The sequence below is a fragment of the Diplotaxodon limnothrissa genome, linkage group LG23 (assembly GCF_057381915.1).
Source record: "Diplotaxodon limnothrissa isolate DT_005_m linkage group LG23, D_limnothrissa_male_GT1.1, whole genome shotgun sequence".
Classification (NCBI taxonomy): domain Eukaryota; kingdom Metazoa; phylum Chordata; class Actinopteri; order Cichliformes; family Cichlidae; genus Diplotaxodon; species Diplotaxodon limnothrissa.
The window spans coordinates 11,562,328-11,585,179 of record NC_140617.1 but is presented as its reverse complement, the minus strand read 5'-3'; the positions used below and the strand labels follow the sequence as shown (position 1 = coordinate 11,585,179).

Sequence of the window (22,852 nt, the reverse complement as noted above, 5' to 3'; positions counted from 1 at the left end):
TGTGCCGTAGTGGCGAGCGGTTAAGATAAACTATCAAAGAATCACTTGCATGCACGCTTTTTTGTCTACATAGCCTGGATTAAAAGAGAGCGCTACAGGACATCTAAAGCACTGAGAGGAAAACAGAAAATCTTTTCTAAGACTGCGACTGTGCTCAATAACAAAGGTCTGTGTTAAAAGCTTTGCATTACACACTGTTACAGAGGGAATCCATCAGTATGTGCTCCTAGGACATACAAAATAGTCAGCTATTAGAAAGCACATATAACAGCTATGAAGTCTTGAAGTGATAGAAGAGCAATAACAGAATAATTATCATCATAATAATAACAATAGCATTATTAATAATATAGCAACAGGTGTGATCTGTCTTTGTGTGTGTGTCTCTCTCTAGCTGATGTTACAGTATTTTACATACAGACTAATTACATTTGCATGATGACTGAACTGTACATGGTACTGCAAAAACACTAACGGGTAACTCACTTTGATGACTCGGAATATAACGAGGAGAAAATAAATTAAGGTCGATTTTTGCTCATTTTTAAAGACGGCGTCCGGTTTAAGATTTAATTCGAGCTGTGTGAAAAGACAAAGATCCAGAAAACACACGGGACTGAGGCGACGAGAGACGCCGACGTGCTGTTTTTGTACCTCTGAACCCGGCGAGGGTCACTCACCTGAGAACCGTTTCACGCTGCCGAGACGCGAATCTCAATTTCGAGGCCATTTCTGCACAGATCACGGTGCTGACTGAGTAAACGGATCATAAACTGCGAGGGATTACTCTCAGAGTGTTTCGCTCACCTTTCATTCATCTTCCTTTCCTCTCAGAGCTGTTTCTCCCTCTTTGCTGTGAGCAAGCCACTAATTAATCCAAACTCTCTGAGAACGAGGGAAATTGAATCTAAGATGAAGCTCCGCGTTTGTCTTCTTGTCCACACTTGACGAATGACACGAGCGCTCTCGGCTGCGGTCTGTCCTCTCTGCTTGTCTCGCGCGTGGCTCGGAGACGAGACTCATCAATAAGCAATGAGCGGGCTAACCACTAGGGAACGACCTCGCTTGACGAAACCTGGATTGTACAAAGTAATGAAATGCATGACAGGTGGAGCTGACACAGAAAAAAACCCAACTGACTGACACGAGCTAGATGTTTGTGTGAGATCACTTTAAAAGATGGAGGGTGCCATGCTCTTAAGAATATGTTTCTTTAAAATTCTGCTGATGGAGTAAGCATCGTAATGTGTTTCTTTCACCCCACCCCTCTTCTCTGACGAGCCTCAGAGTTTAGTCACCCGCTGAAGCGAGACAGCCGCTCTCCATCCTAAACGCACGTTTTGTTCAAGTCGACCTTCACCGGCAGCGGCCCGGCTTCCTGGCTCTCCTCCGATTGCTTTACGGTGACGGCGATGACGGGACTCAGGTGGTACGGGTTGACCTTGTGGGCGTTTTCCAGAAACTCTTTATCTCCGTTGATACTCAGCTAAAAAGATACAAAGAATTTTTTTTTTTTTTTTTTTAAAGGCACATAATACCATATGGCGTGGATAAACTGACAGTTCTAGGAAAGCGTTTGTGTACTGCTGTGATTTAAAAGCTCCTTTTTCTAAAGGGAAGAGAAGGCACACGTCTGAGGTTTGACAGTAGCCGACAGCTTCAGCGATGGAAAGAGGAGATTTCTACCTGTATCCTGTTTTGCTTTGTTTTTCATGGATTTTTACCGCAGGCGTTTTGAGGATCCAGGACAAAAATGTGAGACCTGACAAACACACATCTGTGTATTCCCAGTTTATCAGAGTCAAATATATAAAAAATTCTTCAAAGTCTAAGTTGGTAATGCTGCGATTATCTAATGTTTGAAACATTCCCTTTTCTTTAAAGCTTTCTGAGAAGACTGAAGAACTCGTCACGATGTACGTCCTCCAGTGCATTCACAGCATGTTTGCATACATAGCAGCTTTTATTTACTCATAATTACAACTTGTGTAAACTATCAACAGATAAATAAATCAAATAAAACTTGTATGTGTGGCTGAGATATGTTCAGTAACAAAGCAAAGTGAGACACCGGAGTGCACAAAACATGCTTGTGATGATCCAGCCTGGTAGCATGTTTTAAGGCTGTGACAGGCTGCAGATGAAGTGCGCCTCACTAACGACTAATGGATTGGATGAGCAGAAAGGGAAGACCGGGAGAAGACATGCTAGCTGCTGTGGATGGGAAATGCTGATAAGAATCAGATATCAAAGCAATGTTTATGCCGCCTTCCTGGAATGAAATCCAGACTCAGACAGAAGTGGGCTGTTGTTTGGTTTGTGTTACTTTAAAGGTGTCCTTAAGGAGCTCCGAGATTAGAAAACACAGGTGCACTGCCCACCCAGGCAGAGCAGAATTCAAGATTTAATGTTGATTCATTTCTTTTCCAAATGTGTACCTGTGTCTTGATGTGCTGCTCCGGTGCGGTAACGAGGCTGGCACAGCTGAGCCACAGCATGACCATGATAGACAGGAAGAGACAAGCAGCTAAAATCCACCGTGGAAGGCCAGAACGTCTGCAGAAGGAAGCGGGGGAGCAGGGGAGGGCGTTAGAATGAGGTGGGCCAGAAAGACCGAGAAGATCGCCAAATTATACATAAATGCGCTGCAGATGTTGCATAGACTTAAATAGCATCTCGTTAATGCAATTAAAGTTCAAAGTCAAAGAATCAGAGAGGTATTTTTCTGCATGTTGAAACTCGTTTAGTGAAAGAATCACTTTATTTGATTCTCTGTGGTTTTAAATGGCGTTTTATGAGTTTTGCAAACAGGATGAACTTCATCTGTTCAGCTGTCTTTGTCAGTTAGGACGTCAGTGTAAGGTCGGGGAGTTAAATGTGTCCACTGCCAAACACTGCGCGATACTGCAGCTCTGTTAGCTGTGCTAGATTAGCTTCATCAAACAGGTTTCAAGTGTCTTTAGGTTCATTTTCATGCAGGCTCCAAGGAACGCTTGTGTAAAAGCAATTTAAATTTATGATAAACGCCCTGCTTAAATCATTTAATTGGTGATTTTCCACAGTGTCACCTGGACATGCAGCCGAGGAAGTCGTGCTCAGATGCCAGGTCCTCCGGGTGCTGGACGGCGTGTTTCCCTTTCGCTGCAGCTTTGGGAGTTCCCTTCTCCCCGTGTCCCCTCGCACCTGACACACAGTTAAAAAAGTGGACATCAGTTCTAGCTGAAACAACAAATGGTGGGATATTGCAGAAGCATGGATGTGCGGAGCATTTTGGTCTAACCGTGGGGCCTCTGGGTGTGAGAGTGGACCTGAGGCCAGGGTTTGTCTGCCACGCTGGATCGAGGAGCCTGCAGCTCGGGCAGAGAGTACTCCATCTCTGGCTGGCTCTGAGGAGAGGAAAACAGCATCAGAGGAGCTCCTAAGCGATGAGAAAAGTCAGAGCAAACACATAGAAACCCCACAGAAGGCATCCAGGTGATCCTACGTCACCTTAAGGTCACGATTATAGTGAAAACCTTTAACATTCAGTTAATCTTTGCGGAAATTCTGACTTTGGACACAAAACACCTGCTTCTCTTTTCTCTCCTTCATACAAAGATTTGAGATTCTTACCCACAGACAGCCCTGGAGCTGGAAGGATGATTCAAACTTGTATTCAAGGACATTTCAGCCCTTTAAGAGCCGTCTGTGAGGGTACAGTCTACAAACGCTCCCCGTGAGTTTCTCAGTATAACGACAGAGTCTTTCCGGACTCTGAATCTTTCTCCTCTGTTCAGTAAAAGTTCATTTATTCGTACTTCAGCATTTAACGTCGTGTGAAACCAACGCCGTCATTAGAATTCGTTTTTTCAAGCATGCTCAGTTTCCTTTTCTCTCAGACACTGAAATAAGTTCACTAAAGCTCCTTTTAGTGGGACACCATCTCTGAAAAACATCTTTTTAAACCCACATAGAGCCTGCTGTTGCCATTTGCACTGTTGTGTGTTTCATTACGTGCGCGATGTTTTCGGTTCCCCTGGAGAACTCATTAAAAGAGGATTTTGCCTCCCTACTGCTGACCCTCCCTCCACTCTAAACAGCAGCTGTAGTCAGTTGTAACGATACTATTGCTGGCCTCAGCAACAGCACACTCTCACAGGCCTACTAACAGCACAACACATCCCCGTGGAGTGTCTTCTTCCCCATTATTCATCCATTCGGACACTCGACGGGATCTGAAACCTCTTGCTGTGTCGGACACTATAATCGAGGATCATTTTCACTTTATTCTTTACTTTGTTTTGGAAATGAGTGATCTGCTAACTTAGTGAGTGATTTCAGTCACATGACCAGAGCAGCAAAGGACTGCTGACGCGCTGCAAGTCACTCTGGAAACTGAGTTTATTCTCACTCATTTTCAGTGGCGGTCCTAGCCTGTTTGGTGCCCCGGGCAAACACTCCCTCTTCCGCGCATGTTCTCGCTTCGCTTGTGGGGGTGTCCTCCACGACGTGTTTGTCAGATAAACTGGTCGTAGCTGTGGATCTGAGAGCGTGTGTGGATGTTTATCGTCCCCTGTCCAGGGTGTACCTCAGATTTCGAGCCTTCCTGTTCTGTGGCCAAGAGTATTTCACCGTGCCTATGCAGGAAACATGCACTAACATATGCATACGGGGGGGACTATTGTGCTACCCTTTTGAAGGAAAAAAACATGTACACCTCCCCCATTCCATCTCACAGTCCTGATCAATCAACATCAAGAAGGGATCCAAGTTAAACTGTGATTGTCATCCACACCCTTGCTCCCTGCAGCAGCTCTGCATCCAGCACACGTGTCGCTTGTGTCCGTGTTTATGTCAGTATTTATTCACCGCACACAGAGTTCAATTTGTTTGTTAACAAAAACCACGGCTCAGCTGGAAGAGGCGCTTAATCGATCCATTTTGTTTCAAACGCTCTTCTCCCGCCACCTCATCGAGGGCTGAACTGTCAAAACAACAAGGTGGTGTTGAGAAGGGATAAAGAGGTCTGCTTTGCAAGTCTTTCTTTAAAATTACAAGTTTGTTTTTCCCTTCAGTAGGAATAACTAAGAATCGTATACTGTCTGGTTCCTGTGAGCCGCCTGCTTGTTTTTATGATGCTTGCTCATATTATTATCCTCGCAGCATGGTGTCAGGCAAAGCTCTCTGTATACAGTCAGCCTGTAATGGACAGCCATGTCATTTTTATTTCAGGCAACAGCGGTTTATTCCCCCCTCCTCTCTGCTGTCCCGATCCTTAGCCCGACTTTTTCTGTTGTTTCAACACTCGGGGAGTCAATCTGTCGAGTTGGTGGCGGTTCGCCAGCTGCCCACTAAACACAGGCCTGATAGTTTTCTCACTGCCTCTCGGAGCCTGCTGGTTTCCCCCTGCTGCTCCAGTCTGCGTGTCGCTGCCATAAAGAGCAAACATCCATCACCGAGTCCAAAAGAAATGTCGGTAATTTCATATTCTGCGCTTGCTCCATCGCCATATATGAGGTTGAGAATTACAGCCCAGCGTGCACACACATTTTTATACCTAATAATGAATTTCAGCATAACAGACAGCTCTGTGTTACACAGAAGCCTTTGTGTATGCGTTAGAGTGCATAAATACTATCATTTCCCACAGAAGCCTTTAATTATGTAGCTTTAACTGCCATTGAAGTCACTTATACAAACGGGAAAACACTTGGGAGAGATGGTTTTTGATTTTGGAGGATCTGTCTGGGCAGTCGGTGGTTAAACAGACCCAATCTTATTTTAGCTTTAATGTAGAGGTGGTTTACTGTGTTGGCTTTAACAAAAAAAGATACACTAACATCTGAATTTACTCTTTTCAAAAACAGAAAACGCGACAAATGCTGAATCTTTTTTCCACTCTGCATCTAAAGACGCACGGCGATGGATAATGGAGAGGTTTTTTCCAAGTCAGCCAAGGTCACCAGACACACATGACCTCAGCTGTCAATGCAGAAAAGTCTGCATCAGCACCACAGCGGAAGAAGCACTTTCACTTTTTCACTGTTCTTCGGCGTAGTCTGTTCTGTTTAATCTTGCAGTGAGTTTCCATCGTGAGGTGAGCTCAACAGCTGGTCATCAAATATGCATGGCAGCGAGGGGAAGTGACATCATTTAAAAGGAAATTTATAAACAATTAAAGTGCAGTGAGGGGGAAAAAAAACCCACCCAGCTCTCTGAATTCAGCCACCTTTCCTCCACCCCGCTGTGTGCCCTTGTTCACTCAACCTTCACAGATGCACTGACTCTAAAATGAGCTGTGGCCCAGGCTGTACACAGTGTATACCAGAGGATACATTTCACAGTTCTAACGGGAAGGAAGCAGAGATGAGCTCATCCAGTAATCTATAAGGGCTCGCTGGCTTGCCTTAACCTCCAATTGAAAACATATGAGGCGTAAAATCGCAGTAAGTAGTCATTTTATATTTTTCCAACACCGGTAGGCAACAGACCCTGCATGAACGAATATATCCTGAATATACTGTGCAGATACTGTGTACATGCAAATTAAAATATTCTGTCTTTCCAGTCACGTGGTGTGAAATTTGTAGAACAGACTGAAGATCTGACCGAAGCAAAAAACAGGATTCCATCTTTTTGGTGGTTTGTCTTAATTTTGAATGCGGGGTAAGAAAAGCGGCGTAAATGCTCACACTGCTGTTTTTATTTACAGGTGACACATTCAGGGCATAACTGAAAAGTAAAACAAACGTTCCTAACAGCCAGCCAGTGATGACGCGTGTGGCTGCCGTGGGATCAATGACCTCAGTGAACATTTTCCTGCATTGCTACTGCAGTCAGATCCAACCCGCAGTTATCTCCTTACATCATTCTTTTATATACAGCTTATGGAAGGGGTGTCCAACATTAGGTCCGGGGGCCTGAATCGACCCAGCGAAGACATCAATCTGGCCTAATTGGTTGGCTTTGTGAATTTATGTGAAGGACATAAATTTTGGTGTTTTCACAAGTTTACAGCTTCTCCTGCTGATGAAGAGCTCCCCCTGTGGCCACTCACAATGCACCGAGGTAATTAAATTACATATTAAACACATTTACGTCTTTACAGTTTAAGCCCTAAGAGTCGTCAGCATTTCTGATGAAATTGCTTCTCTGTCTTACATTAAGGTATCTCACTGTGGAGTTAAACTTGTTTACACTGACAGAAATTGGAGTTTCACTGGTTCGGCTAACATATCAAAGCTGTATGTGGCCCACAGTGTAAAATGAGTTTGACATCCCTGCTCTATGGTGTTCCCTGTCTCCCAGTGCCAGCTGGTCCTACCTGGAAAACCACAACCTTGCCGTCGTCAGCCTGCAGGTAGAAGGTCCAGGTGGAGGAAATGAAACTCTGGGCGGAGCTGACAATGTCATTGCACCAGCTGGACACGGCCTCCATCACAGAGGGCGGCTTTGGGCGGAGAGTCATGGCCTTCAGCTGCAGGAGAAAGAGCAGGATGGCAGTGAGGGTGGTCTCCTGTGTACACACTTGTGCCAAGTTTAAACCGACACCTATAAGTTGTGTGTGTCTGGGTGCACCCTTTGAGCGCAAAGTGCTCTTTCTCACCTTCCTTCTCTTGATCTCGGGTTCGGAAGGCTGGCTGGCACAGCCGGTGCTGCAGGCCTCCTGCTCCAGCAGCTTAATATATGCCTCCTGGCATGCTGTAGAGAGAGAGAGAGGGCGCAGTAGTGAAGTATGACAGAATATATAAAAAAGGAAAAGAGCAAAAGCAGGTTGACAGCGCAGATGAAGGAGCGAGAAAAGAAAGAATGAGCACAAAAGGGAAGTCAGCAGAGAAGAAATAAAACAGGTGAGGGCAGAAAGAACGGACACAACCGAGACGACTTGCTCCACAATGCTGTTACTGAAGCAGGAGGAACCGGGGTATCTGCTGTCTGGACAGCAAATCACATCATTGATTTTCAATACCGCAGTTCAAACAGGGAGAACAGCCTGAAACCCCCCACCCTGACAAAAACGAGCCTGCCAGCTTTCAGGAAACACCGCAGTGTTTACCAGAGCTTTGATGTTGCTCTCCAGATTTTATTTTCAAATCCAGTCCTGTCTTTTCCAACGACTACAAAAACACCAAATTCGAGATAAAAGAGCCATTGTGCTTCGTATGGATTTTGACCCTCGTGACCTCTCTTCAGGATTTTCTTTCTTTTTTCAATCTGATTTACAATTAACATTGAAGAAAATAGATAGATAGATAGATAGATAGATAGATAGATAGATAGATAGATAGATAGATAGATAGATAGATAGATAGATAGATAGATAGATAGATAGATAGATAGATAGATAGATAGATAGATAGTCAAGCTAACAGCCCAATGGACAGCTTGACACACTGACTCACCTCCCTGACACTCCTCCCTGCTGGTATTAAAGCCAGCATTGCCATTGACAAACTGGCAGATGGAGTAGAGGCGACAGCCACGGTGACAGGCGTTCATTATGGAGTCCTAGCAGTCAAACAGACAGAAGGGGGGGGGGTTCAAAATTAGAGATGTCTCCTATAGTCTTGGATAAACTCCAGATAACCTTGTTAGGAGCTGTGACATAGATGGGTCATGGCATTCGTAATGACACGGTGCAGCTGTAATATTATGGCCTGACATAAACAGTTTATAAGACGCGTTTAGATGCTGCCAGAGAAAGCTGATGGTAATAAGCGAGCTCCATGAAAATTTTGCAGGATACTGATGTGGTGAGAGGAGGATGCACATTGCTGCATCCTCCTCTCACCACACTCTTGATGCAAATAAAGAAACAGCGTCCTCTGGTGGCCTCGCTGGGAATAGACGAGACAAAAAAGGTTTTTGGCCAGTTTATTACAGCCTTGAGCTTTTCATCATCTTTACTGCGTTTCCGCGCTGATTCGGAGGGAGGGGAAAGGCTGTTTATCCCAAAGCGCGAAGGTGAATGATGGACGCAGAGCTTTGGATCGCAGATTTCAAACCGGGTGTTTGCAGCTCTACCCTTTGCCGCCCTGCAGGGTGTCTGAACCACACCTGAAGGCAGCAGAGGAGGAGAAGGGGGGGAGGGGGGAGACAAACACCCGAGATATAAAATCTGTAATCCACGGAAACTCACAAACCTCACGGTCTCAGCCTGCCGCCCTCCGTCTGGCCTTGTCTGCGTAAACCTGTCTACAAACAGCGGATCCGAGTGGGTCACTGACGCAGTTCACGTCTCGACTGGCCTTTAAGATGCACACAGAAATCAGCTGCATCCATTTTCGGCCTAAGTGCGCCGAAGCGTCCCTGAGGCCCTCGCGCGGACCTAAACACGTTCACTGCGGGTTATCGTGAGCTCTGGCTCCCCCGTTAGTCTGCGCTGCGCGCCGCAGCGGGATGGGGCCTGCCGGGGACAACTTACTTTAGCGGGGCTTTTGTTTCTGATGGTGAGCGCGCACTGCTTCTTGCAGTAATTGATGTCGCCCAGCTGGTCGTCAAACAGATCGGAGGACGCTGCAGCAAGTCCAGCGAGGAGCACGGAGAGCAGGGCCGAGAGCGCGCACATCCTGCCGCCGAGCCGAAGCATGCCAGATCCCGGAGAGAGCCGCGGAGAGTCGCTTTGTGGCGCCACTGCTGCTGCGGATGCTGCTGCTGCCTCAGCCCGGGTCCCGTCTGCCGCTCCGCTGATCTGCCTCTGCCCGTGGCGTCACGCGCATCATCATCATCACGCACGCGCCGTCAAACAGCCTACTCGATCCGCAGAGCAGCCTTTGCTGCAGTGCATAAACGAGCAGCGGAGAGGAAGACCTGACCCACACCTGAGACCTCACAGAGACACAACACGCAACTCACGGTCACGCCTGTTAGAAGAACGGTTTACTGCTGGGTTACCTGAAAAAGGGGGATCATGAAAAAGTTTAACCGATGCTAGTTATAGAAGTATATGTATAGAGTATATGTAGCATAACATAACACAACATAACATAAAATAATATAACATAATGTAACGTATTATAACATAATATAATGTAACATAGTATAATATAATACAATATAATATAACATATAACTGAGAGTATTTGTGAGCATTTGTACCTGAGAGTATCCATATGTTTCTGACAGTATTTGTGAGTATCTGACAGCATCTGTAAGTTTCTAAGAGTATCCGTGAGTATTTGTGAGTATGTGTGAGTATCTGACAGCATCTTTAAGTGTCTTTAAGTTTCTGAGAGTATCCGTGAGTATTTGTGAGTAACTGACAGTATCTGAGAGTGTCTGGGCTAACTGTGTGTAAGCTCTTAATGAAACAGAGTGTTTTGGCTCCTCCTCTGTCTCTGACTGTCCATTACTCGTTTCTGCTTTGGGTGGATATCTGTGGGCGAGTGTCATTTTTTATTCTTAATATTTCTAATCACTCTCTGGACCCTCTGATGCTGATGCTGTGATCTTGAGGACATCGACCTGAGCAGCGCTCCATTTTCTGTGTAAAAACTTAAGCAGAGCCTCACCTGCAGATGAGCTTTCACAGTTTTTCCTCTTGTGTTTGGAAGAACACGTGATGCACTTTTTATTCTGCATTGTTCTTCCCGTCATCTCATTAGTGCCAATTCTGTGTGAATGCAGGGGCGATGTTTTAAATCCATTTTTACATCGGTAAAAATATCTTTGGTGCAGATGTTTTAAAATGTGTTTTGTGAAATAACATCTGGATTAGGCGAGTTTACAACTGTATGCCTCCCACTCTTCAGGATCAGATTCACTCAGAGGTGAGAGCATTACATCCATGTGGTGAAAGACTGCAGCCCAAATATTATTAAAAACACAAAATACAGTATTACCTGTTCTCCTGCATTAGAGCTAATAAACTGTAATAACTTAAAATAAGTTGTTTTACAGGTGTAAAAACAAAACAAACAACACAGCTTTTGCATTCAGTGGGGTTGTGTTAAAAAAATATGCTGTGAGAGAACAGGGAGCTCGATACTTGGACTGATGACTGGTTTCGTTTCTTTACATAAGAATATTTCTTTTTTAAAATCATTTAGTATCACATGACTTTAACTTCCATCACTAACTGGTGAGGATAAAGCCTCGCCTAACACTGACAGGAAATGACATATTGTAATAGGCGTGGTGATGTCAGGAAAGGTGAGATTTTCAAACCTGACAGTTGTCACCGCCTCACCTGAAGCATCTCTCTGCATAGGAACGATGGCAGCAGGGAAAGTGTGCAAGTGTGTGTGTGTCTGTGGGGGGCGGGGCGTGAGGGTTGCAGTCAGAGGAGGGATCCTCTCTCACGGAGTGCAGCTGCGCAGTTCTTCCTCCAGCTTCAGCTCCTGGAGCTGCGAGCGGACAGCAGCAGAGAGAAGCATGATTCCCATCGTGTTGGTGATCCTCCTGGTTCCACGCGTGTTGTTCTCCACGACACGTGAGTAACACCGAACTTTCGGTAACTTCAGGTAAAGCTACGTCACCTCGATCCTGTCTAAAGGAGAGTGCAGAGCAGCGCTCGAAGCAAGAGAACAAGTTCATGTTCAACTGCGTGAACAAGTTTGTTCCTCACCTGTAAAAATTCTTATTCTTAATCATAGCGATTATAAGGATTAAACTAACTCAGAACTATCTGCAAAATAACGTTATTTAAAATGTATTAATGCAGTAAATGTGTCTGTCTGATACCTGACAGTCAGTGAGGTAATAAGAAGAAGATCATAGAGGAAATCTTACCTATGACTTTGTACTTGCTTTATGGCAAAACTGATGCCAGATAACTGTATACAGCACTGTGCAAAAGTCTTGAGCCACTCCTAATTTCCCTTTAAAACATTTTTATATTTTGCCTCCAAGAAGCCAGACATTCCTCGAGTGCTCTTGAGCAACAGTTCTCCAGCTTTCTGAAGGTCTTTGAAAGTGTTTCTTTGGAGATTGGCTGCCTTTTCGCTCATGTTCGGTCCTGTCGTCAGACCTGACCATTTTCAGAGGAATGGGTTTTGTTTGTTTGTTAACACTGACCACTGAATCATGCGAGCATGAAAAGGCATCTAACCCAAGGGATGAACTATGGGATGTTGTGCCTGCATATAACAGAAAACTGAGGTGTGCAGTTAGAACAGTATTCATTTTTCATATTATCACAGATATATTGTTTACTGCGCTCATAATTAGCACTGTGTTTAATTCCCTCTCACCGAGGGCCGAAGATGAGAACTGCTGTGCTGTTCCTCAAACATTTTCTCTTTACATTACAGATTAAAACACTGAAGTGAAACATATGTTAGAAAGCTTATCCGCCGCCCACCTGCAGCATGGCTCATAAAACTCTACATATTAACTCAAATATCTGTGAATAAGGAGCCCGGTGGTGCCATTCAAACACAGAGAGGAGGGCTTCTCATGGGCATCAATCACAGGGGCAAACCTCACGCCTCAGACGGTCGCGGTATGGAAAAGCATTCAAGGGTTTCACCAGTAAACCGGGGTGACCTCTCTGACTGATCCTAGCGGGGCTCCATAAATCCGCTTCATTACTGGGTCATAAATATGTGCCGAGAGGCTGCTGCTTCCCACACACACACACACACACACACACACACACACACACACACACACACACACGTCGGTTGTTCATATCTTGTGGGGACATCTCATTGACATATGCATACCCTAACCCTAACCATGGAAAATGAATGCCTAGCCCTAACCATAACCCTTACCCTAATCCTAACGTAGCCCAATTGTAACCCAGTCACCAAAACCACATTTTGAGTCTCAAAATGCCTTCAAACTCGTGGGGACCGGGATTTTGCTCCGCACAAGTATAGTAAACTTCCCATTTTTGGTCCCCACAAAGATATGAATACACACTCGCGCACACACACGTTTTCCCACGGCTGGCCAAAAAATTTTGCCTCTAATGATTTCTTGTTATAAGTGCTGTGGTTTCACCTCGGGCTCTGCTGTCGGTTTGAGAAACACTCAGACAAACAGCCGCCGAGCGCTGTGTTGGGGATGCTGCTGAAGAAAGCGCAGTTAATTATGGTTAAACGATGACTGGGGGGAAGCTACAAACCTCAAATCTAAATGTAGTCCTGTTAGGAAAGAGAACATTAGCAAGTTTACAGGATTTTTCACCTCCGAGGAACGTTTTGGTTAAATTATTCCACATTCATGTGTAGACGGGGGAAGAGAGAGGGACTGTTCTAAAAACCGTCAATAGATGATGTATTATATTATTTTATTGGTCAGGCCTGGATGTGAGGATCTTCTGGTTTTGTAGATAATCTTAAACAACTTTAGATTCTGGGTATTTATTCTGTCACATTCAGTAATTAGAGAATAGAATAGAATAGAATACTTTTATTCGTCAATTTCTTCAAATGTACTTGCCATACAAAGGAATTGAAATTACGTTTCACACTGTCCCATGCGTAGACATTGACAACAATAAGGTGCAGATGCACAATACAATAGAGCATAATACTAATTAGACTTTGAGAACTTGATTATGACAGGACTTGATTATCACATGAAGCCTTCATACTGGTTTTGGCTTAAGAGGTTGTTTTGTGTCCATGTGTCTCCAACACCCAGATGTGGCGGTGATCTCCCCCCAGGATCCCTTTCTGCTGATTGGCTCCAGTCTAACGGCCACGTGCACGCTGAGCCCTGAGCTCGGCGTGCACGCCAGCACTTTATACTGGACGCTGAACGGAGCGCGCGTGTCCAGCAGCGCCTACAGTGTGGTGTCCCCCAGCGTCCTCAGCGTCACCCTTCACGGCCTCAGTGGATCCCAGCAGCGGTCCGGAGACAACCTGGTGTGCCACGGAGCGGACGGACGCGTCCTGGCTGGATCCTGCCTTTACGTGGGCAGTAAGTGGAGGGTGAACACTGACTCTGCAGATGACATTATAAATGAGCACACTTCATAATTACATGATCAGCTTTATTAGCTCAGTATTAATTTTGCAGAACTGCAATCACTGCAGAATAAACTCACTAACAGGCGACATGAACCAGGAGATGTAACTCCTGTGTCGTCCTGTAGGGGGGAAAATTCAAAGAATTCAGCTGTTATTATACGGTCTGCCTAATCAGAAATCTTCATTTGTGCAAGTTATAATAAGAATCATATTAATCATAGTTATTTTTATTAAAGTGATACTACAGGTTAATATAATTCTCATTGTTGCATTAATGTGCTGATGAAGGCAGAAATTATTATACTCATACACATACACAATATTTACATTATGAAAGTATAGTCATATATTTTCCATAATAGATGATTTTATGGGAACGAAGCCTATTTAATACTGAGAGGGAAGATTAGGAGATGGTCCAAAAACAAAGCAAAGGGTTTCAGGTTGTAATAAACCTTCACTCTGACATGAAACTTGCTTATGTTTGTGGAAAAGTTTCAGTTAAGGTTAGGAAGGGAGGTGTCAGTACTCGAGTAAAGTCTGACGTTCGATGTGGTGAATCTGTAACTTTCTCAGAGATTTCTGATCTGAACGTTTTAAGATTAGTTGAGTTGATTTCAAATTTAATGATTTCCAGCTGAACTTTTTCTGGACAAAATTCATTTTTTTAAGAAACCTCGATTAAAACCACATGAAGCATCAGGTGGCTCACACTCACTGTGTGTGTGATTAACGCTCTCTTACTCTTTGTTCCTTCTTGATTATAATCTTTATATCTGTCTGTGCTTTTTTTCATGCAGTATCTTTAAGGCGACATTAGTGTTTGTTTTTATTTTATTTATTGTAATAGGTTGACACCAGTCTTCTTCTTCTTCTTCTGTTTTCTGCTCCGTTTTGTCTCCAGTGCCTCCCGAGAAGCCCGTCAATCTAACTTGTTGGTCCCGAAACACGAAGGACTTGAGCTGCCGCTGGAGCCTGGGTGGTCAGGGCGAGACTCACGTCCCGACCAAATACACCCTCAAGTACAAACTGAGGTGAGTGCCTCCAGACCTGCTGTCACAGCTTACAGGTGATTATCTCATCCCGCCGCCCTCAGCTAGACTGGAGAGTTCACTCCGAGGATGCAAACGCCTAAAAACACCGTCTGCCTCTGTGGCGGCAAACACCAGATTCAGTCTCTGTTCTTGCGTCCAGATGGCACGGCAAAGAGAAGGAGTGTGAAAATTACAGCACGGGAAACGAGCGTTACTCCTGCTACATCCCCCGCAACATCGCCCTCTTCACTCCGTACGAGATCTGGGTGGAAGCAACCAATCAGCTGGGCTCTGCTACCTCTGACATCACCACCCTGGACATCTTCGATGTAGGTGAGTGAGAGACGTCTATCTAAAGTTAACAGAGGGTTTCAGCTCAGCTTTACGCTTCCCCCTCTCCTTTTACGTTTGTCTGCAGAGCTCCAGCGTGTGGCTCTAAGACAAAACTGTCATGTTGTAAAAGTTAACCTTAGCAGATGCCCCTCACGTGACGGCTTCACATGTTCCTGGAATTGAAATTGTGGCGTTATGATTAGTGTAGCCCTCATCTGCTTGCACAGGCCTCCGGTAAACTGTCGCATTTCATAAAGCAGCCTTTGTGTTTTGGAACTCGGCATCCTCTCTCTGTGAATCCTCATTGGACGCTGAGGAACAGAAAGCGTGGAGGCTGTGAGTGGGCTGGAGGCGAAGGAGGAGCGCCGCCGTGTGTGATGCGTTGCGCTGCCAGAATACCAGAAACAATGAGTTCTGCCGGCTCCGTTTCCCTCTTCATCTTGAGCCGAACAAAGAGACACGTCAGCCGACACACAGTGAGCGATGTCTTAAGCGGAAGGTTACAAATGGGAAGCATTTTTAACGAGTGTTCCCTCTCGTGCTGCCATCCTCTTTGCCTTCATCTTCCTCCCCTTCAAAGCACTCGAGCCACTTTGTTTTATTTCTGACTGACTGAGGGAACGACGTGCTCTGGCAGGAACTACAGACTGACCTAAACTGAAGCGCACACACTAAATGAACAGCACCAGGTTTTTAATTTAGCATTTTAATAGCATTTAACTATTAAAATGATAAATTAGGAAACCTCTGAACGTGGTATCACTTTGAAATTGTCCTAATCACACACATTTTTGTAATCAGCTGGTCCAAAAAATCATACCAGGGTACACATTAATGAGTCATTCGCACTACAGTAAAAACAAAACAAAATATGGAAACCTACCTGTGATTAGTAAAAATCTCAGGTTGCAGCAACCAGTTGCAGGTTGTCTTCTTTCTGACAGACGTGTGCAGGTTTGCAGATAAGTGCTGTGTAGCTTCTAACTGGAGACAGATGCCAGCACGTCACAGTGAATGAATAATGAGCACGACCCTTTGAAGTAGGGAGTCCACTCAACTGGTCACCAGCTGGTTGTGTTCTGGTTATTTTCCTGTTTGAAAGCAAAGCTGCAAAAGATCACTGTCCTGCAGAAACCACATTTATAATGTGGAGGAATTTCTGAATTTCTCGGATCTCAGATGGGAATTTCTGTCTGTAGACGGCAGCAAATTTAGGCGATTATTTTTGGTATGATTTTCTCTGATTAAATTGAAAGCGGCATCTATACGCCGTCAGTTAAAAAAATTATTACCTATTAGTAATCTCCGTCTCTTCCACAGTGTGGGTTTTGTCCAGTATTTTTCCCCTCAACCCAATCAGTCTCTCGATGGTCGCCCCTCCCTGAGCCTGGTTCTGCTGGAGGTTTCTTCCTGCTAAAAGGGAGTTTTTCCTTCCCACTGTCTCCAAGTCTTTCCTCACAGGGGTTCATCTGATTGTCTTGAGGCGACTGATGTGATTTGGAAATAAAAATGAATCTGAGTTGCTCCATGTTAACACAGTTTTTCATGTAAATGCCACTTTGAGCAGACTATATCTTGCACGCCATCACAGTCATTTTATTTAAGCTGTGGTCGTAAGCTGTTGTTTTCTCCAGTGCAAGAATGGCTTCTTTCATTTGGGGTTATTACTACAGAAAAAATAAAGGCAAATGATATTGAAACCTGCTGTTTCTGACAATCAGCCAATCGGAAGAAGGCTGGCTGGAATGGCGAGGTACGTCTCAGAGAGAGGATGACGTGAGGTGCTGCACCAGGTCCTGGTATCAGATAAATTACGATTAGTATGAACACAAGCTTGCTGTAATGGAGTTCAAAGATATAAATATAAAGTTGGACAATATTTGGTCCCCATTAAATATTTATTTGCACTGCTTTTCCTTCCACATGACAGCTATTTATTTAGTTCATCTGTACCGTGGAAATTCCCTGTGAAGCTTCAGCTCTTGCTTTGATCGTGTGGTAAAGCAGACCAAGGATGAGGCCAAATATAGTAAATACTCTAAAGCTGCACGTAAGAGTGTTAATGATTTAAGAAGCAGCCTCCGAGTAGTTTCATTCATTTCATCTCTTACTGGTCATCCCTGCCTTGTTGGACTTTACACCTGCTGCATGCAAACCCTTTAATAGATGTCCCTTGTGTGTGCAGTGACCACAGACCCTCCCGCCAACGTGCAGGTCAATCGTGTCGGCGAGCTCGAGGACCAGCTGACGGTCCGCTGGGCCATCCCCCCCGAGCTCAAGGACATCCTGTTTCAGGCCAAATATCAGATACGCTACCGACTGGAGGACAGCGCTGACTGGAAGGTGGTCCGCACACAAACCCGCAGACTCGCCTACACGCACTTTCTCTGTAGCTACTGTGGAAACGTGTGAGCAATGATGAACATGAAGCTTCTTGCTTCGCTGTAAAACAAATCTTCTCCTTGCTGTCGTTAGCGATTTATAGCTTCTAAGTGTTGAAGCTTGGTTTTGATCCAAAAGTGCACAAAATGTTCCTCCTTTAACTCTCTTTGATGTTTTCTAACCAGAGGTGGGACCAAGTCATTGTTTTGCAAGTCTCAAGTAAGTCTCAAGTCTTTATCCTCAAGTCTCAAGTCAAGTCTCAAGTAATGTCAGGCAAGTCAGAGTCGAGTCTCAAGTCACTGGTGTAAAAGTCCAAGTAAAGTCACAAGTCTGAAATTTTGAATTTCAAGTCCTTTCGAGTCTTAAAAAAAACAAAACGAAAAAATAATGTTGCAGTTATATGCTAAATGTAAATATTAGACCATGTAATTTTTAAATCTGTGTTTTTCTCAACACATGACAAAATAGTGAACTTAGAAAATATACACAAATTGTGAAATTGCACCTCTTTAAAATGCAGCTCAATTAAACCTAGCTCCAAGAATAATTTTCACCGACAGTTCTGAGATAAGCTGCATGTTATTCTTGGATGCGGTTGTAGGACCGGCTTTAAAATCGCATGACAAAAATATCATACATAAATAAATGATATTTTTTTTAAAATATCATTTAAAAAAAAAAACTGCATCACCAACGTAGCCTGGAAAACATTTGCTAGTTAGATGAAGTCAGCTATCTCATCGTAGCATATTTATATGCATATTTATAATTATACGCTTCTTGGAGTGAGTGCATACACTCATGAAGTTTAGTAACTTCCGGTCACTGCAACAAGCCCAGGTACAGTTTACCGACGGATGGGTGCAGGACCTTGAAATGCACCGTGTAGAAAGTAAAGACCATCGTATGTATCATAAGTTTACCAGTCTCACAAATCGTCGTCATAAATACACATTCCTTAACCGTTTATTAATATAACCTTTGAGCTCAACGGTAATTAATTAGTAGTGGAAATAATTTCTGGTAGCATCACAGAAATGTAGCAGTGACAATAATACTGTATGCTGTAATCGCACTGGACAATTAGTGATACAAAACAACAGTTTTATCCTGTGAATAAAAGTATATGTTTTTGTCAATGTACCATAATAACAGAAGCGAAACGCAATATTGTGTCAGGACAATTCACTATTTATGCACAATAAATAAAGGAGCATAGCGCGACAATTTCTGTTCAGCGCCAGACTTGCTTGTAACCTATATCACCAATTATGTTAAGAAAAATGACGCATTAACTACAACAGCAGACTGACCTGTGTGGAAATGCTTGGAGCAGACTAACCTGTGAGCTGGAGTGTTCTAGGACGTTATATTTGATCTTTGAATGGCTGCAATCCAGTCGCCTCTTTATTACTTCGGAAACATGGCTGAACAATTTCTCTTCAACGACGTAATCCGATAACAACCGATCTCTTTACCCGTCGGCTTCCTGTGGCTGTCATGCGACCGGCTATTGCAGTTAATAATACAACAGCTTCTTGACATTTTTGTGTTTCTTTTTTATCGCTGTATAACTGATTTTAATTGAAAGCCTGCGTGCGCTAGTACCGCTTGCCACGAGTTCCCAGAATCCTTTGCGGTTCTACCCGTGAATGACGTTACATTTTCAATCTCTATATAATATGCGTGTTAAATTTTATATTTGGGGTAAAATATCAAGTCTTTTCAAGTAAACCGGTTCAAGTCCAATTCAAGTCCCAAGTCATTGGTGTAAAAGTCCAAGTCAAGTCACAAGTCTTAGAACATTTTTTCAAGTCAAGTCTAAAGTCATAAAATTAATGACTCGAGTCTGACTCGAGTCCAAGTCATGTGACTCGAGTCCACACCTCTGTTTCTAACCAAAGCTCCTTACTGTTTCTCTGCTTTGTATGTTTCTCTGTTGAATGAGAAGATTAAGCAAACACCGTAATATTTATTGAATACGAAGTCACCAGTATCCAGAGGAGATTCAGGATGAAAGCAGAGCAAACAAAAGTTTCAGACGCTAAAAATAATGTGGGGAGGCGTTCAGAGCTAAGACCGTGAAATTAAAAATGATTAATTAACTTTATATAAGAGGCAGTCAGGAGAAAATAGCAGAGCCAAAATCACATCGTTATCTCCTGTTGAAGGAGTGTGCAGCGTGCTTCTTGGTACAGCTGCAGTTTTCAGGTACAGTTGGCGAATTTGTCTCAGGTCTTCTGTGGATTTGAGATCGGGGCTCGTAGCATGTGCTGCAGGACTGATCATGTATGACTCTAGCCTTAAGTTTAAGCTCACTGTCACGTTGCAGAATGGATCTGAGCACTTTCAGGTCAGAAGTCCTCGTTTTCATTCAGATCAAAGCAGGTGAAATGGATTCACGGTGGATTACTGTCCCTGACAGTGACACTGATATCCGGCGTTGAGGCATTTATGGCCTTTCTGCTTTTCCTCCACCAGCTGTCAAAACTGTCTCCTTACAAACTCTGTTTCTTTCTGACCTCTCCATCAGTTGGTGGACGATGTCGGCAATCTGACATCGTGCCGCCTCGCAGGCCTCCAGCCTGGGACCGTCTATTTTGTCCAGGTGAGGTGCAACCCAGTGGGCATCTTTGGCTCGAGGAAGGCCGGCATTTGGAGCGACTGGAGCCATCCGACCGCCGCCTCCACGCCCAGCAGTGGTAGGAACTTGAAATACAGTAGACGCCGTCTCCAAGTAAAAGCTATCAGCCTGGATGTAGCAAACATTTGTCACTAAAGTACTTCCTGTCCCTGACTGTCTCTTTGCTTAAATGGCCTTTAAATGCTTCCCAAGCGTCTGTGATGCCCACATATCTTGACCGTTCTTTCCGTTCTCTCCAATAATCAACCTTTCATTGCCAATTAAAAGCCAAAAAAAGAACAATGTGTCCTCCTTCCCGATCCAACATCCTGAACAAGGAGATTCAAACCGCATGTGGCCTAAAAGGAACCAAACATCAATAGGCTACGTACCTTGATAGGGATCTCCAGACGGAGGATTAGAGGGAACTGCGGAGAGCCGCGGGGACGTTTGATAGATTTTTGTCGTCGGCTTCAAACATTGATCAAGTTAAAAAGCGGCATGTCTGTCAGCGGCGCACACAGGGCCTATAAAGCCTGAGTGGAAGCAGGTTTGGGAGCTGGAGGGGCAGATAATGAGTTACATAGGTTATGTGGTCAGGGGGAGGAAGTCGTTATCGGGCTCTGTTGTTTGCAATAAAGAATTGATGGTGGCAGACGACAGGAGCCCAGAAACTGAGTGTCGCTTCCACAAACACACGGCGTCACAATGAAACTAAAGTTCTGTTTGGATTTTCGGTTTTGCAGTGTTGAGCTACGATAGAGTAACTTTGTTTGTTTTTATCACGCAATCAGACAGATTAGGTACAAAAAGATGGAAAGCGTATTTTAATGTCTTTGATTGAGGAGAAAAAATAGGAATCGAAGCTTTTGTCTGCAGCAACGACTGTTTTGAACGAGTTTTCCCGCCTGTGAGAATCAACCCTTCCGAAGGCAGCGTCTCAATTCAACCCTGCTCCGTTTGATTGTCTAATGAAGACCTGAAAAGAACTCTAAACTTATACGAATCATTCCAAATATTCACAGAGCAGTCGGGTCAGGAACATGCTTCGTTTTCTTTAATGCATAACTTCTTCTGATATTTAAAAAGTCACACCTGTGCTCACACTTCACCTGCGCATCTTCTCACTTCCTTTGTCTCCCCCCGCCCCGTCTCCTCCCAGAGCAGCTGCAGAGCGGCTCGTGCGACCCTAAGAGCGGCGAGCAGAACTCCACGCTGCGGCGGGAACTCAAGCAGTTCTTCGGCTGGGTCCGCAAGCACGCCTACGGCTGCGGCGGCATGTCGATGAAACTGTACGATCAGTGGAGGGTGTGGCTGCAGAAATCGCAGAAAACGCGCAAGCAGGTAGGTAAGCGCGGCTGTGTCCGCGGCCCCAGCTGAATTTCTGACCCTGCCTTTGCTTCATCATATGGTCGGCATCTTTGCAAACACAAAGGGGAAGGATTTCTCTTGAACTTGCTCTGTGAAGTTTCAGTCTGTACTTTATGATCGGGTAAAATGTGCGGTTTAGACTTTACAGGCCCAGAGGTGGAAGCATGAAAGTAGACACGCTCTCAGTCGAGCACTCTGATTTTATTACATATTTAATGAGTGGACTTCTCATCTTCATCTGATGGCCACAACAAAGAGAAATAAACACGTAAATGTAATTAACAGCCTTCGGTAATGTGTTCCTTTTGTGTTTTGTTTTCTCTTGGCGCGAGCGTTCCCCTTTCACAGAAATAACTCGGCCCAAATGGCACGCAAAGCCTCCAGATCTGCTGTGTTTGTGAGTCTCTGTGAGGAGTTCACGTCCTCTGACGCTCAGTCCTTGAACTTGAAGAAACCTTTGGTCTGCCTGACTCGATTAGCTCAGAGGTGCCTGGATTTTTTTTGTGTTCTTTATAGGGGACAAGCTGTCGTCTGAATAATGTCTTTGTCCGCAAAGTGTGACAGCTTCCCATTGATTACCTCGAGAGAAAGGCAGCGAGAGGCAACACGGTGAATAAGAACGAGGAGAAAAGCGGCAGTCACACGGAGAAATGTGACGATTAGTGGAGGTGGCTTTTTTTTTTCTAGCTGAATTATCCCAGTAAGAACCATCTGCTTTTGTCTTTTCAGATTCTGCAAGAAGATAATTCATAGCACAGAAACTCGGCGTGACTGTGGCATTTAATTCAAGACGCACATCGAGAAAGCTTGACAGATGACTGGTCCACAGGGTCCCCGCAGTGTTGAGAGGTCCAACTCCCGTCCAAGGGACGCTGCAGAGGCTGTGCGCTCACACACTCTTGATTTTAAAAGGCCCGAGTGGGAGATAACCGAGACAAAGCAGCCTTTCATTCAGTCTGTCTGCTAGATCTGTTAGCAATAACAAAAAATATTAACGCCTTCAAAAACTGCAAATTTATACTCGAAAAAAGTTCAAACTGCTTCGTGTTTAACAGAATGTAAGATAAACACGTCTCTGGAAGTGAAAGTTTGCGGCATGTCACCAGATCAGCTCAAATGTCGTTTAGCTTATTGCACATTTAAGTGAATATTTTATCTATTTTTACTGTGTGTGATGTAAAGTGTACAAACACCAGCTGGTTATTAGT

The 22,852-nt window shown here is 44.4% G+C and overlaps 2 protein-coding genes across 2 annotated transcripts; one reads left to right on the top strand and one right to left on the bottom strand.

The window, feature by feature from the left end:
* Window positions 1-1,327: 1,327 nt before the first annotated feature.
* Window positions 1,328-9,583, bottom strand: tmem59l (transmembrane protein 59-like). Its single transcript, XM_085348297.1, has 8 exons — window positions 9,404-9,583; window positions 8,382-8,487; window positions 7,586-7,680; window positions 7,304-7,456; window positions 3,281-3,386; window positions 3,069-3,183; window positions 2,439-2,556; window positions 1,328-1,486 (listed from the first exon to the last, which is right to left on the bottom strand). The coding sequence occupies exons 1-8, from the start codon at window positions 9,566-9,568 to the stop codon at window positions 1,328-1,330; spliced, it is 1,017 nt and encodes a 338-aa protein (XP_085204423.1). The 5' UTR covers window positions 9,569-9,583.
* Window positions 9,584-11,352: 1,769 nt separating this feature from the next.
* Window positions 11,353-22,437, top strand: crlf1b (cytokine receptor-like factor 1b). Its single transcript, XM_085348201.1, has 8 exons — window positions 11,353-11,410; window positions 13,573-13,851; window positions 14,806-14,935; window positions 15,096-15,268; window positions 17,454-17,611; window positions 20,184-20,352; window positions 21,436-21,617; window positions 22,374-22,437. The coding sequence occupies exons 1-8, from the start codon at window positions 11,353-11,355 to the stop codon at window positions 22,395-22,397; spliced, it is 1,173 nt and encodes a 390-aa protein (XP_085204327.1). The 3' UTR covers window positions 22,398-22,437.
* The last annotated feature ends 415 nt before the right edge of the window (window positions 22,438-22,852 follow it).

Coding starts and splice junctions, on each gene's coding strand:
- tmem59l (XM_085348297.1), bottom strand. CDS start 9,568: ATGCTTCGGCTCGGCGGCAGGATGTGCGCGCTCTCGGCCCTGCTCTCC. Junction 8,488..9,403: donor GAAACAAAAGCCCCGCTAAA/GTAAGTTGTCCC, acceptor TTTGACTGCTAG/GACTCCATAATGAACGCCTG. Junction 7,681..8,381: donor CAGGGAGGAGTGTCAGGGAG/GTGAGTCAGTGT, acceptor CTCTCTCTACAG/CATGCCAGGAGGCATATATT.
- crlf1b (XM_085348201.1), top strand. CDS start 11,353: ATGATTCCCATCGTGTTGGTGATCCTCCTGGTTCCACGCGTGTTGTTC. Junction 13,852..14,805: donor ATCCTGCCTTTACGTGGGCA/GTAAGTGGAGGG, acceptor TTTTGTCTCCAG/TGCCTCCCGAGAAGCCCGTC. Junction 14,936..15,095: donor ACCCTCAAGTACAAACTGAG/GTGAGTGCCTCC, acceptor TCTTGCGTCCAG/ATGGCACGGCAAAGAGAAGG.